General features: G+C 45.7%; 1 protein-coding gene across 1 annotated transcript in view; it reads left to right on the forward strand.

Annotated features, from left to right (window-relative positions):
- Nucleotides 1–13,059, forward strand: part of T265_09128 (hypothetical protein) — a gene marked incomplete at both ends in the record, with an annotated part of 52,655 nt that overhangs the window by 23,805 nt on the left and 15,791 nt on the right. Inside the window, 2 exons of the mRNA XM_009175125.1 lie at nucleotides 5,965–7,678; nucleotides 10,063–11,065. Of these exons, the coding sequence (XP_009173389.1) occupies nucleotides 5,965–7,678; nucleotides 10,063–11,065 (2,717 nt within the window). The remainder of the gene's footprint in view (nucleotides 1–5,964; nucleotides 7,679–10,062; nucleotides 11,066–13,059) is intronic.

Here is a 13,059-nt window from a genome sequence, read left to right on the forward strand (position 1 = left end):
GACCGTTTTCTTAGTCAGCCCGCAGCAGTCATTGGATCGAACTTCATCAGGAGGGGATGAAGTATCGCTCCACCAGTTTCTGTCCAGCGGTTTCGTCGAAGGTGTACACCCTGCGCTTGGTGACAGTGGCGGTTTGCAAGAGCAACTGACCAATGTAGTGGTCTGGCTACCCAATAAGTAAGATTACCAGGAGTGTGTGGCAAAGAAATAAAAATAATTACGCTAGGTTGGGTACACAAAAATAAAGAGACCAGATGGAACAGACTCACTAACAATTGTTCCCTTTAAAATAGTTCGTCGTTGGCCCAGGTCAGCGAATAAACAATAATCCAATTATGTTGGTCCAGACGTCTTCTTCTGAACAGTTCTCACATATACTAGATTCCGAAGACGTCTGAAATGTTTTGGTACCAGAGTAAGTACATGAGACTCGTGAACTGGCCGCTGGAAGCGCAAGCGAAATCAGGAGAGAGTCGAAGCACGTGACCACGCTTGTATTCTGTGAAATTGTACAAGTGCGCGTTTTTGTAGTTTTTCGTATTTAAACAAAAAACGATTATGCAATTGATGAAATACGTAGTGTTATAATGGAAGTAAAATAAAGGTACAAAACGCCACATATGCTTCCTGAAATGGTTGCTTACCCTCCTCATGCTAAGGAAAGTCGCAACTACAGTGCTGTTTATCGTTACCCCACATTTTCCATTTGATAAACATGCAATAAGACGGACGATGAGACTATCCGTTCCGCCACACTATGGCGCGATAGTGGTGGGATCCTCTTGACCCGACGTACTTTGATCGACAGCAGAACATGGTAGCGGTTTGAAAAATAAAATGTATTTTCCCAGGGGGTTGAAACCACTTATGGTAGAAAGTATGTTCAACCACTGCACGGTAGCTCAGTGCTTGTCGAGTTTCCGACAACCACTCTGTAGCATGGAATCAGATCTACTTTATTCGAGTGTGACCACGTGGCATTTAATTTACTAGCTCCCAATTCCCGACCAGGGTGACAAGAACTGATCCTGACTATTAGGAATCACAATTCAATTTTTTTCGTTGATAGCATGTCGTGCGCGAGGTTAAAGTGCTGGAGACTCACCAAACCAATGATTGGAAATACCCACGCTACCCGTTGCGACGTTGTATCCACTCCATCATCCTTAGTCACTAACCCAATATACTCTTGTTTTTGTTTATCGAACCCGCCAATTCTTACATAATATGCTACCGTTTGCCACGTTTAGCTCGAACCTCCGTACACTGTTCACGGTTATCACACTGGCCGATTAATTGACTGACATTTCATTCAAAATGGAGAGTTCTATCTTATCCTGACAAGATTTATTCAAAATATTCATCCTAGACTGAGGTTGTGAGAGCCAATTCACATCAGCCAACCGCCTCAAGACTAAGCATCGTGGTTAATGTCCTCCTTACTTTCCATTAGCTTGGGTGATCAAAGATATCCATTCTGCAGTCGTACAGTCTTTCATTGTATTTCACTCTTGTTGCCAAAGGTAGCGTATTATATCCGGTCTGTGCAGGATTTCGACATCACGCCTATTCATGTTTCCGTTTAACTGTTGACAGTCAAAATAGATCCTCGCAATGTATGTGCATGGACAATTAACCTCATTGCCCATAAATTGGATGGACAGTTTTCGTAGCACATCCACTGTTCCCTCCTCTACGACCCTTCAGGTAACATTCAGCCAGTGCAAACGTCGAATATTCCAATTTGTTTCGTGTCGAAAAAACGGAAATGAATAAAATAGTGCCTGACCGAATGACTGGAAATTCTTCTTTCCTTGTACGAGCACGTGTTGAACCTTTTTAGATGAAACCGATAGCGAGATTCACTCATTTTCAAACAAATTTGGTTTTGCGAGAGACTCACCAGGAACCAAGCTGAATCTCTCGTTTGTGATGTTTCCAAGCAACTGAATCTGCTGCACCATTCGGGATACCGCAGTATATTTTTATAGAGGAAACTACTCAGAAGGTTTCTGAAAAGTCTTCAGCAACCTTATGAGTAGTTTCCTTTTTGAAAACAGCGGTGATATTTATTGAGCATAAAGTCGCGTCGCAGGTGCCCATGTTTAATCGCCAATACTGTCGTACACATCTCAACATATCGGTTCTAAGTAGCTAATGTTCTCCCCTGATATTACACCTTTGAACTGAACAGGCTGAGTTGGGCAGCAGATGTGGACCGATCAAAGGAGCTGAATGCAGTCATCGATCTACATCGGTGCAGGTCATTCTGATTTCAAGGTACTTTGGCATCATGCTGTGTTAAATATAACAATTTAGTAAGGCCTGAACTGCATTCATTGGTTTTCGTCTGACAAGCTAGCACAGTTAACGCAACGGTTGAGCTGATGGGGTGGAATGTTTTCGTTCTGCACCCTGCGTCACATGATGACCGCAAAGCATGCGTGCTGCGCCTGAAGCATATTCTTGTTAGACTAGAGGACCAAGCTTACGCATCAGCTTAGGTCATACTATTGTGATGTCATTTCGCTTGGGCGTTTTTACACATCAGCTGTTACGTTTTGTGCTCCGTTACGTCGAAACACCGTTTCTGGAGCTTATCGATCGGGGCTATGGATGCCCTGAAGGCGCTTCACAGTGCGTGCGATGTGAAAGTCATCCGGCATATTCAAAGACTTCCCTTTCTACTTAGGATCGTCAAATTTGAATTGCCCGAGTCTATATGATTGTTGGACACACGTGAGCTCTTTCGATTACCTATATAAACCTGCAGGACTATCATCTAAAATAGCGGAACCCCGTGAATTACTATAGAGTTCAAAGCGGTTGAAATCAACATTCTAGATTCCATGAGCGCTATTCAGCAAATGAGTTCTGTTAAACTATGGAGATTATATTACAAGGTCATGGGTCAGTGATACGATTATAATTTCGATATTTGCTTTAAATGATGGCACTGTTAAGGCTCAAACAAAAAGTACCGGCCAAAGAAGGCGACAAGGCTGTCTAGTTCGAATCCGATCCGATGATTGAAGCACGGGAATGTAATAATAATGTGATAATATACAAGCAATATATACGTATGCTGCATATAATAATTATATATTACTCATATTATACATAGTATAAGTAATATAAGTGGAGCAATGTGACACTAGAGTACAAGAACCATTTCAGTCTGTCCTACATTCAAAATACACAAAAAGAAATAAAAATGATTGGCTGAACGCAATCTGTATGAAAGTTACATATGTGGGAGGAAAGTTGCAATATCCGATACCAATGACGGGAAAAATACGATCCAGTGATGAGAGAAAATCTAGTCCCATTGGTTCGGATAGCCTACAGTGGTACTGAAAAAGGGATTTTTTTAGTTTCCGAATTCATCACAGTAGCTCTGAGGATCTTGTGAGCAAGTTTCACATCCGAAAAAGTGATTCTGAAGTCTCAAGAATGTGGTTGAATCCCGAAAAGTGCAGCCACACACGTCATTATGGTGTTCCGTCAGGCGAGAGTCGAGCAATCGGACAAGTGACCCGTGAACTAGCAGCCCAAAACCATGTGATCGCCCACCGGTTTGTGAAGCTTGATGTGAAAACTGATTTCAGCTGGCCTTTGACTTATTAACGATTCTGCCTATCCCGCAGATGTCTGCGTTCATGCATATCAAGTGACCACCTAAGCTTTGTAGCGCCTTTTCTAATTTGATGATTTTATGTTGAAAGCGGCGGGACCAGGTAAAATATGCCTGTCGATGCATTTCGTGAGTGTACTCGACTTTGTTCATCGATACAATGTTAAGCGGACCAATACCATTAAGTTTGCTGTGCAGATCAGAGGACAACTTGACTCTGAGACACCTGGTGCACTCTCCCTGCTCTAAAGGGCACCCGTTTGTGATTGTTGGAGAGAGTTGTGGAATAAAATGAAGATAAAGTTGTGCTTTTGGCATCGCACTTTGTCCAGCTAACGTTCATCAGTCTGAAATGTAGGTTTCAGCTCAGTTCACGGGTGGTTCTGTGGCAAGTGCGTAACTGTACAGGTAAACAGTAACTAGTTGAGAGGCAAACAAAATATCGATAGACCGCAGATTGGATCCATTGTGTCTATTCCCTGCCGTGATTAACTGCATTGAGGCTGCTTGATTTCTCACCGTCATGCACTCCTATACAACTTTGCTTCTCGGAGTGGCAGTGAGTGTGTTACTTTCTATCCTAGTAGTCATATTTTTGTTTGGGAGTCCCCTGCACTCTAGGTCCCCATGCTGCCCAGTGGTCTTTCACACTTTCTGAGCCTAAGGGTATGGCTTTACTGTAGTGCACCGTCGTGTAAGAGCTCCATCTGTTGCTATACAAACTGCTGCTATTGTTTCTGCAATTTCTAGATTTATTCTTATGGCTATTGTCCGACTTGTGCACACGCGCACATCCTCACATCTAGGTTATACTGAAGTGAAACTTGTGTTTACGCTCTCGGCGCTAGTCACGGGTGTGTTCCTTGAGCAGCGGTCGTAACCGTACTCCTTATTCGTGGTTAGGAATGCACTGTGTGGGTCTGACAGCATTTACACGAAAGGCGAGATGGACCAAGTGGTCAGAGCGCGAATTTACTGACCGGAAGGTCCGTGGTTCGAACCCGACCTCTGCCTCTCGACTTCCCCTGTCTAGGCTTGGGCAACCTGGCAATATCCCAGCCCTCGTACAACCTTCGGGTAGCATGGCAGTTAGGCACCGAACGGGTGCCACAGCTGAACGATACATATACGAAAGACAGTCGTTACTTTTCGTATCTACTAGATTTCCTCACAGTCGATCACTGAATTTTTGTTGATCATTAGAGTACAGCAATTTCGTCACTTTCGGACTTTCCAACCGCGGAGTTTGTCGTTCATTCTTTACTGTTGAAATGCTTGGTCGCTTGGTTGCTAAAGCACTGTTTGTGATTTCTGATTTCCGCACCTTTGTTGATTGGATTGGGTCGTTTCCAAATATGCGGCTGGTTTGGCATTCACAATCTAGCTTACCTTCTCAAACCAAATTGTTTCCAAATGAGTATATTTCGCTAATTTCGAGCAATTAGGCTTCAAGTAAAACAAGCTTGACAGAAACTCGGGGACTTCGCCTACCTGATGAGCTCCAAGAAGGGAGAAACCGGTCATGGGCGGTCGAAGAGTTCTCAGCAACCTTATGATTGGTGCATTACGTATGTTGAAACATCATTTCAGAAGACGACCGTCCTATGGATGGCAATTTTGGGTCTTAACAAATTGACAGCCAAGCTAATGTGTATCAACACGACCGGAAGTTCACCGTTGCGGCGTTGGTCAGTATCACTCAGCAGGTGAGAAGAGCGATTAAAGCAAGGTTAATAGAAGTCGGGGATGATCAACTAGTGGACTTAACAAGCCTGTATACAACTTGGTGGTTCGGACTTATCATTAGTCAAGAGGTTTGATTCCCGCCTAAAGGGTATCGATCGCACGAGATAACGATATCTTTTGGCTTTGCTGACGTCCCTTTCAACGGAAACCACTGTATCCTTAATAAAACTTGGGGGATTGTTGTCGTCTACGGTCTCTCTGTACACTGGTATGTAAGAGGGATCACTCCGAAGAGAAGACCTTTCCTTGAAGACTGCATAACTGATAGGTATGGCCTTACGTGCATACCTTCAACTATGGAAGCACCTTATTCAACTAGCAAAAGAACTGTAATACCGATGGTGAATATCTAGGGTTGATGAGAATGGCTGGACCACTCAGTGAAGTAAGATCGCCTAGTCTCATCTCCATCCCTTTGGCTGATTTTTATTCCTATGTCTAACAGTTCTCAGTGTTATCGAATCCAAATAGCGTCATGTGCAGCTCGATAGGGTCCCTTACTTCGAAAATTTGTCCGTAGTTTAATTTCGTATGCACCAAATCCTGAGTAATAGCTATGGTCACCTTTTCCATTTGCTTTGCAGCAGTCAGCAAGACTTACCAAAACTCCGGAACCAGATTGATGTCTCGCCCCATGTTACGAGAGTTCATACTCCCAGTAATCAGAATCCGGCAGCAGATGTCAGACGTCAAACACCAAAACCAACCATGTCTCAAGCCCGCCAATCGGATAGTCGCCTTCCGCCCACGGGATCAGCAAACGTGGAGAACTTGAAGTCTTTTCGGGATACCCCGCCGTGGCTATCCACTGATGGCCGCTCAGATCAAAATGTCCACGTAAATCCAGTTGTAGAAGCTGCTGATGCTCGACTGTCTATTCTACAAGATGCGAAACTGGCTGCTCTCAGTGTAGAATGGCCAGCGTTGAACAGTGCTTGCCAGAATTCGGCTCAGAGTAAAACACAGAGGGCTCGATCTTCTACCTCCTTCTCCTCGCCAGGGTTACCAGCTCCAGGAACCGTTCCTATGTCGCTACCACCCACAATTTCACAAACGACTGCCTTACATCCCGTCCCACCTCGGTGTACAATGGATGCGAAAGAAAGCCCGCCATCGGATAGTCGCCTTCCGCCCACGGGATCAACAAACGTGGAGAACTTGAAGTCTTTTCGGGATACCCCGCCGTGGCTATCCACTGATGGCCGCTCAGATCAAAATGTCCACGTAAATCCAGTTGTAGAAGCTGCTGATGCTCGACTGTCTATTCTACAAGATGCGAAACTGGCTGCTCTCAGTGTAGAATGGCCAGCGTTGAACAGTGCTTGCCAGAATTCGGCTCAGAGTAAAACACAGAGGGCTCGATCTTCTACCTCCTTCTCCTCGCCAGGGTTACCAGCTCCAGGAACCGTTCCTATGTCGCTACCACCCACAATTTCACAAACGACTGCCTTACATCCCGTCCCACCTCGGTGTACAACGGATGCGAAAGAAATCAAGCGAATATCTCCTAATCCGTGTGCACCTGAATTGAATTCACCTGGTTTGCTGTCTCGAACAAGACAGGTCACGCCGGGTACGAATCAGGCGGAACTACCCAATGCGACTAAGCCCCCAACACCTGCAGGATACTGCGGAACAACTCAGGTTAGGCATCACGTAACTCCTTCACCAACGCTGGCGCCATCGGCTTCGTCACTAGGAGTCACTGCGACGGAAAATTCGAACGTTTTCAACAGGCAGGTGGTTTCAAACGTGCTTTCTACTCCTGGCCGACCAAGTGATGAGAAATCCCCCAGACCAACCGTTTACCCAGGTGTTTCCCTTAACGCGCTTCATAAGATGATGAACTCACCTACCGGGGAACCGATCCTTCATACAAGCGGCAGTGGGGGTGAGATGTCCTTTTCGTGGCCACCACCAAAAGGGTATGAATCTCAGCCCCGGCGGCTATCTACACCATCGGATATAACAAACACAGGCCACCTGAAACCATCACCTGATGAAGAAGAGGCACAGAAATCTAGTCGAACTCCCACCGAGACTCGTTCTACGGCGATGCCTTTGAAAAAACGATTGATACAACGGTATGAGGCTGACAATGGAACGACCATTGGTGCCTGTTCGTCTAACCTGTCCACCATCTCTGCGACATCTCCGGACCTAACGCGATACCTGTCAGCCGGGCCAAAACTTTCTCCCCATTCTCCCTTGCGATCCGACAGTTCGTTCATCTCAGGTGTGGATCAACCTCCTACCGGCTCACACGAGCGTGTTCTTTCTGTCGGCAAGTCTTCCGAGGTGAGTTTACGACACCAGTGCAACACCGCAAAATCCCCTTACGTACTCAGAGAGATTGTTAGTTGCTCAGTTTCTATTAATGTCCATTGGTTTGGAAGTGCATTGGAGAGAAAGACAGCCTTTAAAGCTGAATAGTATTGGAGTTACTGGTCAGAATTCATGGACGGCACGTGAATGTCTTCGATCCATTTATGACACCCATTCTTGGTATATGTGGCTAGCCATACAGAAAAGCCATGACTCGTAAATATGGGAACAGTGCTTCCTCCGAATAGAATGCTTCCAAAAAGCGAGTGTTCCATCTCAAAGTACCCCAACTTGTATTGCTGTATATTGGTAACGTCTTAAAGTGAAGAGAACCACGGTTATTGGACTTATACACTCATCTGCATATCAATTTGGTTTTCATGTGGAACTCACCTGGAGCCCATCTGTTGTTCTGTTCGCCTCAATATGTGTGGGATTCATTGATCGGCTTGCTTGCCAACTCTCATGATGGCATACACGCACACTTACGCCATAATTTTCTACCCTGATCCGGTGACTACTAAAAAATCACCTTATGAAGGAAATTCCCATAATGGTAGTACAAGAAAACAAGGAACAAAACATCTGACTCTCTACTGGCGCTAATTTGTCGTCAGTTGGAGCCTGGGTGTGCATCACTATCATATTCTAGAGCGAGAGAAGTAAAACTCAAAAGTAAGGATGGGTTGGTGCCATCTCACATTGACTGCATTAAGCGGCTTTCATTTGTTCGTTCGCCAGGTGGCCAAACCACTGTATTTGATATGGTCTTTTATCTTCTGCAAAACACTACAACCTCATTCATTCGTCTGAAAACGTGGTAGTTGATCAGGCTGCTGTTGATCTGTTCACCGAGCTTGGTAGTTGACTTGAAAGTTTTTCGTCACCATTCGAGGAGACATCTCAGTGCGCCTGTCCAAGTTGGCGCGTTTCCAAGGAGCCAGTTCAGGGTTGTCGGTTTGTTCAATGAGCTGGGCAATTCGGTTGCAAACGTTTCATCACCAGTCGGGGTGACAGCTCATGGAACAATCTGACAATCTGAGCCACCGATATTCTCTTCAATTAGAAAGATGGTACTGAAGAGATAGAAATGATGGGGCTTATTGCGGAGACCCCGTGTAATGAAAGCCGGGGATGACGGTATCAAGAGACTAGACTGTCGTTTGACACTTATATCAGATGGCTCACTGATTAGAGTGCGAATTTACCGACAGGGAGGTCCGTGGTTCGAATCTGACCTCTACCTCTCGACTTTCCCCGCCTGGGCTTTGGCGACCTGGCAATATCCCAGCCGTCATGCTTCCTTCTGGTGACGTGGCAATTAGGCACTAAAGGGTGCCAGAGCTAAGCGATTCGATACTAGTAAACCTGGACACCGAATTTACTCTAGGCTGACTTATAAAAGTATGATCAGACTAGTCTATGGCGGCTGGTTACGAGCTTGCCACTTAGGGTGAATGTATATGTTGAACGTGGTGATTGTGTAACATTGGATTAAGGTTATGCAACCTAACCTAACCTAAGCCTTCCATGACAAAGTTACTAAGTGTTCATGGGGGGGGGGGGATTTCATTTATAAACTCTGGCCGCACAGCTCGGCCATGGTACATCGAGCTTTGTACACTTGGCTGAGAATAAATCAGCTGACCAGCTAGAACCCACCCACGCTATTCGGTGGCACCTATCCTCAAATCACCCAAAGGCAATGCTGCACTTGCAATCAAGTGCACAGTTTGAGTCCTCAACAAAGCCTTCTTTCCTCACTGCTTTACGGTAGTTAGGGGCAGGTATTCACTGTTGATGTATCATTGTTAGTGCTGTTATTTATGGTGATAATGCTGATGATAATGGGGATCGCCTTGACGAAGTAATCCCGATGTCCAAATTGTGGGTCATCATGTAGATCAGCCGATATTCCGTTGCGCTGTACCGTTTAGCATACAAAACTCCATGTTTTGAGACCGCATCATGATGTGAAATTGGTTTTTTGGCAAATCGCTGACCCAGTTAGGATGCGTAAGAGAACATGGTCGTATTCAGTGCATATGGTTATTGGAGCCCATTCTATCCAAAAATTCCGTCGATGGCTTTCGGGGACATCGCACAACAGGGTGGATCCTATTCTAGGTTACTTTTCCCCGGATTTAGGCTACCGTCACTTTCCTGGAACAAGTAGGAGTATTCAAAAATGTTGGCCTATTTCCATAGTAACATGTTTGTAAGACTGTCACTTGTGGAAGAGCCGGATTGTTTGCTCTTATTGGCAATCGTGAACAGATGACTTTTTATAAAATCCTTTAGTTCATGTTTGATTTCTTCTCATTCATTTTCCTTCACCGTGCTTTTTGTGTGCACAGAAGTCCGAACATCCTGGAATTGCTTCAAAGAAGCGAAAACCCAATAAAGGGCGTAGCTTATCCGATGTGTCCGACGGGAGTTGGGAGAAGAAACCCAGTGGAAGGTGCGTTACTGCGGGTGGCATGGGAAACAAGCATGCTGGGGGTTCAAGGGATCCACGAAAGCGTGACGGGAGCACCACTCGCAGGTCAGACAGCTACGCACGGGAACCGAAGATTTCAAAATCCAAGGCTCGAACAGTAAAGTCTGAAGACAGTGGAAACATATCAGATCAGAAAACACGGAAGCAAACACAACGGCGAACGCGGCAACCTAGTTCGGATGCAAGCAGTGCTCAATCGTCTTCACGTTTGGACGATGGGGATGAGCCACCTCGACGTCGTATGGCTGCGGTCAACGGAACCTATCTGATGATGGTGGCGTCCAGAGCACATCGAAGTCACAGTTCAGCCAGCAGTGCCAGTAGTTCCAGTCTGCGTAGTGTCGAGGCAGGTGTGGAAAGTGACTTTGATCAGAATGTTGACGAGACGACTAAATCCGGTAAAGCTTCTAAATCCTACGCACGGACGAAGATGGAGAAGGTCCATCACTCTTGCGATTCAACAGATTCGACGAACGACGCGGTTTCGGATGGGAAACGGACAGGTGCCACAACTCAAGCGATACAGCACGATCGTGTACGCAAACCGAAAAGAGCAGCTGCGTTGGCTGCTTCCGCGGCTACTGCTGCGTCGGCCACTGTCGGAATGAAGCGACCTCGTTTGTCTTCAACACATATGGATCTGATGCAACAGCCCTCACAACATCAAGTTACGGATCGAGAGGATGAGGAGGTGGATGCTGACGATGAATCCATGTCCACCGATGGGGCTTCATCCATTATGACCCTGGATCCAAAAGGCCCCACGACGAGCTCAGTTCTCGATGAGTTGTCGGCAGCTTTGACGGAGGATAAGTTGCCGTTTGAGGAGTTGATGCATCAGATCCCTGGACCTCCCGATCGTAAGCTTGCTGCCACCATTCAATTACATTTTCTACAGTCTATGTGTTTCAACCCGATGATTTTTCATTAAAATTTTTTTTAGGATGGTACCCAAGACCTTCCAAACAGCTTGCTCTCATAAAATTCGCTTGATTATATTATTAACCATGTCCTAGGATCCTCGGCAATATGCACTCACTAACTTCTCATTTGTTCATTCGTGCTGCGAACAGGACTTGATGCGTCTTCCCATGGTCTTTATTTGCACCTCGAATTCCAATCTAGCACCTTATACCAGTGATCATCAGCAGAGGTGGTTTCGTTCCCTGGAGACGTTTTTCAACTTCACATGGAGCGATGTCGTTCAGAAGCGTGCTAGATGGTCGCTCGTCAGTAGTATGGATGTGGCAGTGCTAGTGTAGGCGATAGGAGCGTGGGTCTCCGACACTTCCCAATACCCAGCCAAGTGCAGTACCTTAATTTGGATCGTACCGCTCATACCATCACCTCTGTGTGAGGATACAATCATGCATAGCAGATTCAGTTATTCCTAGCTTTGGTCTTGCGAACAATTCTCATGTAGGTCAGCTGCTCGTAATGACGGAGGCTTTTGAGCACAGTTAAACATGCAATACAAGTGCAGTTATGCAATGCCATCAGGTGCGACCCCCTATCCGCGGTTTGACAGAACGAAGAAGTTGATTAACAGAGGTCTTCCAGCTTCGTCTCACTTGAAGCTCAAGGTTGGAAATACTGCAGACAGACACCAGTTGTAGTGCTTAAACTAACCATTGTTTATCGAGCAACAAAGATCATAAGTACTCGCCAGGGTACTGCTGTTTAGTCGCCTCATGTTCGATCGAGTTTTGAACCAACAAGTCCTCGAGGGGCTTACATTGATTTCTTCAGCAGTGTTGTATAATTTGTGAGTTTTTAGTGCTCCGAGTTTTGAAACAAGCTTCATAGTATACAGGACGCTGAGTAAAACCAAGCTGACAGAATTTGAAGAAGGGGAACAGTTGAAAAAAAGGGCTGGGGACCCCTGGATTAGATGGTTAATTGACCTACAATCGAAATAGTCGGCTTTTCGTCAAACCTTCTTGGATTATGCAGGAGTCACCAAAAGTCGGATGTTCATTTGAGCACCACTGAATAGGGTGGTATACGGATGAACCTCACCAGGCGTTCTTTCTACGTCAACCGGTTGTCAAAAGCCTAAACAACAATCTGTGACCTAGCCAACGCGTTTCTGGGTCGTGTAACGGTTCAGTGACGTCTGTACTTGGTTGTTATCCCCTGTTCTTATTCACAACTGTCCACTCGTGGTGGTAACTGTGAATCCACAAATGTTGAATCCGATGGCGGCTACCTGAAGTGTCATGTGGTGAGCTCCATTCTTCATCCGAGCGAGCCAGTTCAGTGAGTTTGTGCCTCACGTATTCCCTGGAAGCTTCGAAGCTTAACGGTTCGAATGATAGTATTATTCTCGTTTACGCTTCCTGATGGTTAAACAAACTTCAGTCAGACTGGTTTGGCATGACCGATTGCGTTTGTCTCTTCAAGTGAACCGCCAAGTGACTCTGGTATTAGACAGGAGGGTAGCCGCTACATATTCACACTCCGAATTCGTCATAAATACGCCCTCGCTACAACCATAGGAATGAAAGCCCTTTGGACGGATTTAAATGCCATAGTTTCTTGCCTCACCATCATCACCTCCGCGCTGAATAGAACAAATCTGCCATTTATGTGACCCCAAAATTTAATTTTCGTTGCACACATTGATTCCGATTGTGCCCGTGGATAATCTCATCATCTCTTCACTGTGACTCAGTAAGCAGTCTCGTCGCTTGCAGGTCGAAACCTGCCTGGATGATGACCGGAGGGTATCTTGGCATGACCCTCAAGGTAGAATGGGTGGCATTGGAACAATATTCTGTGATAATCTCCCCCTGAAATAGACCTAATTTACAAGAAGAGCCTTCGTGAACGCCCTTTTACCTACTCTGTTGAT

Source organism: Opisthorchis viverrini (assembly GCF_000715545.1).
Source record: "Opisthorchis viverrini unplaced genomic scaffold opera_v5_259, whole genome shotgun sequence".
NCBI classification, from domain to species: domain Eukaryota; kingdom Metazoa; phylum Platyhelminthes; class Trematoda; order Opisthorchiida; family Opisthorchiidae; genus Opisthorchis; species Opisthorchis viverrini.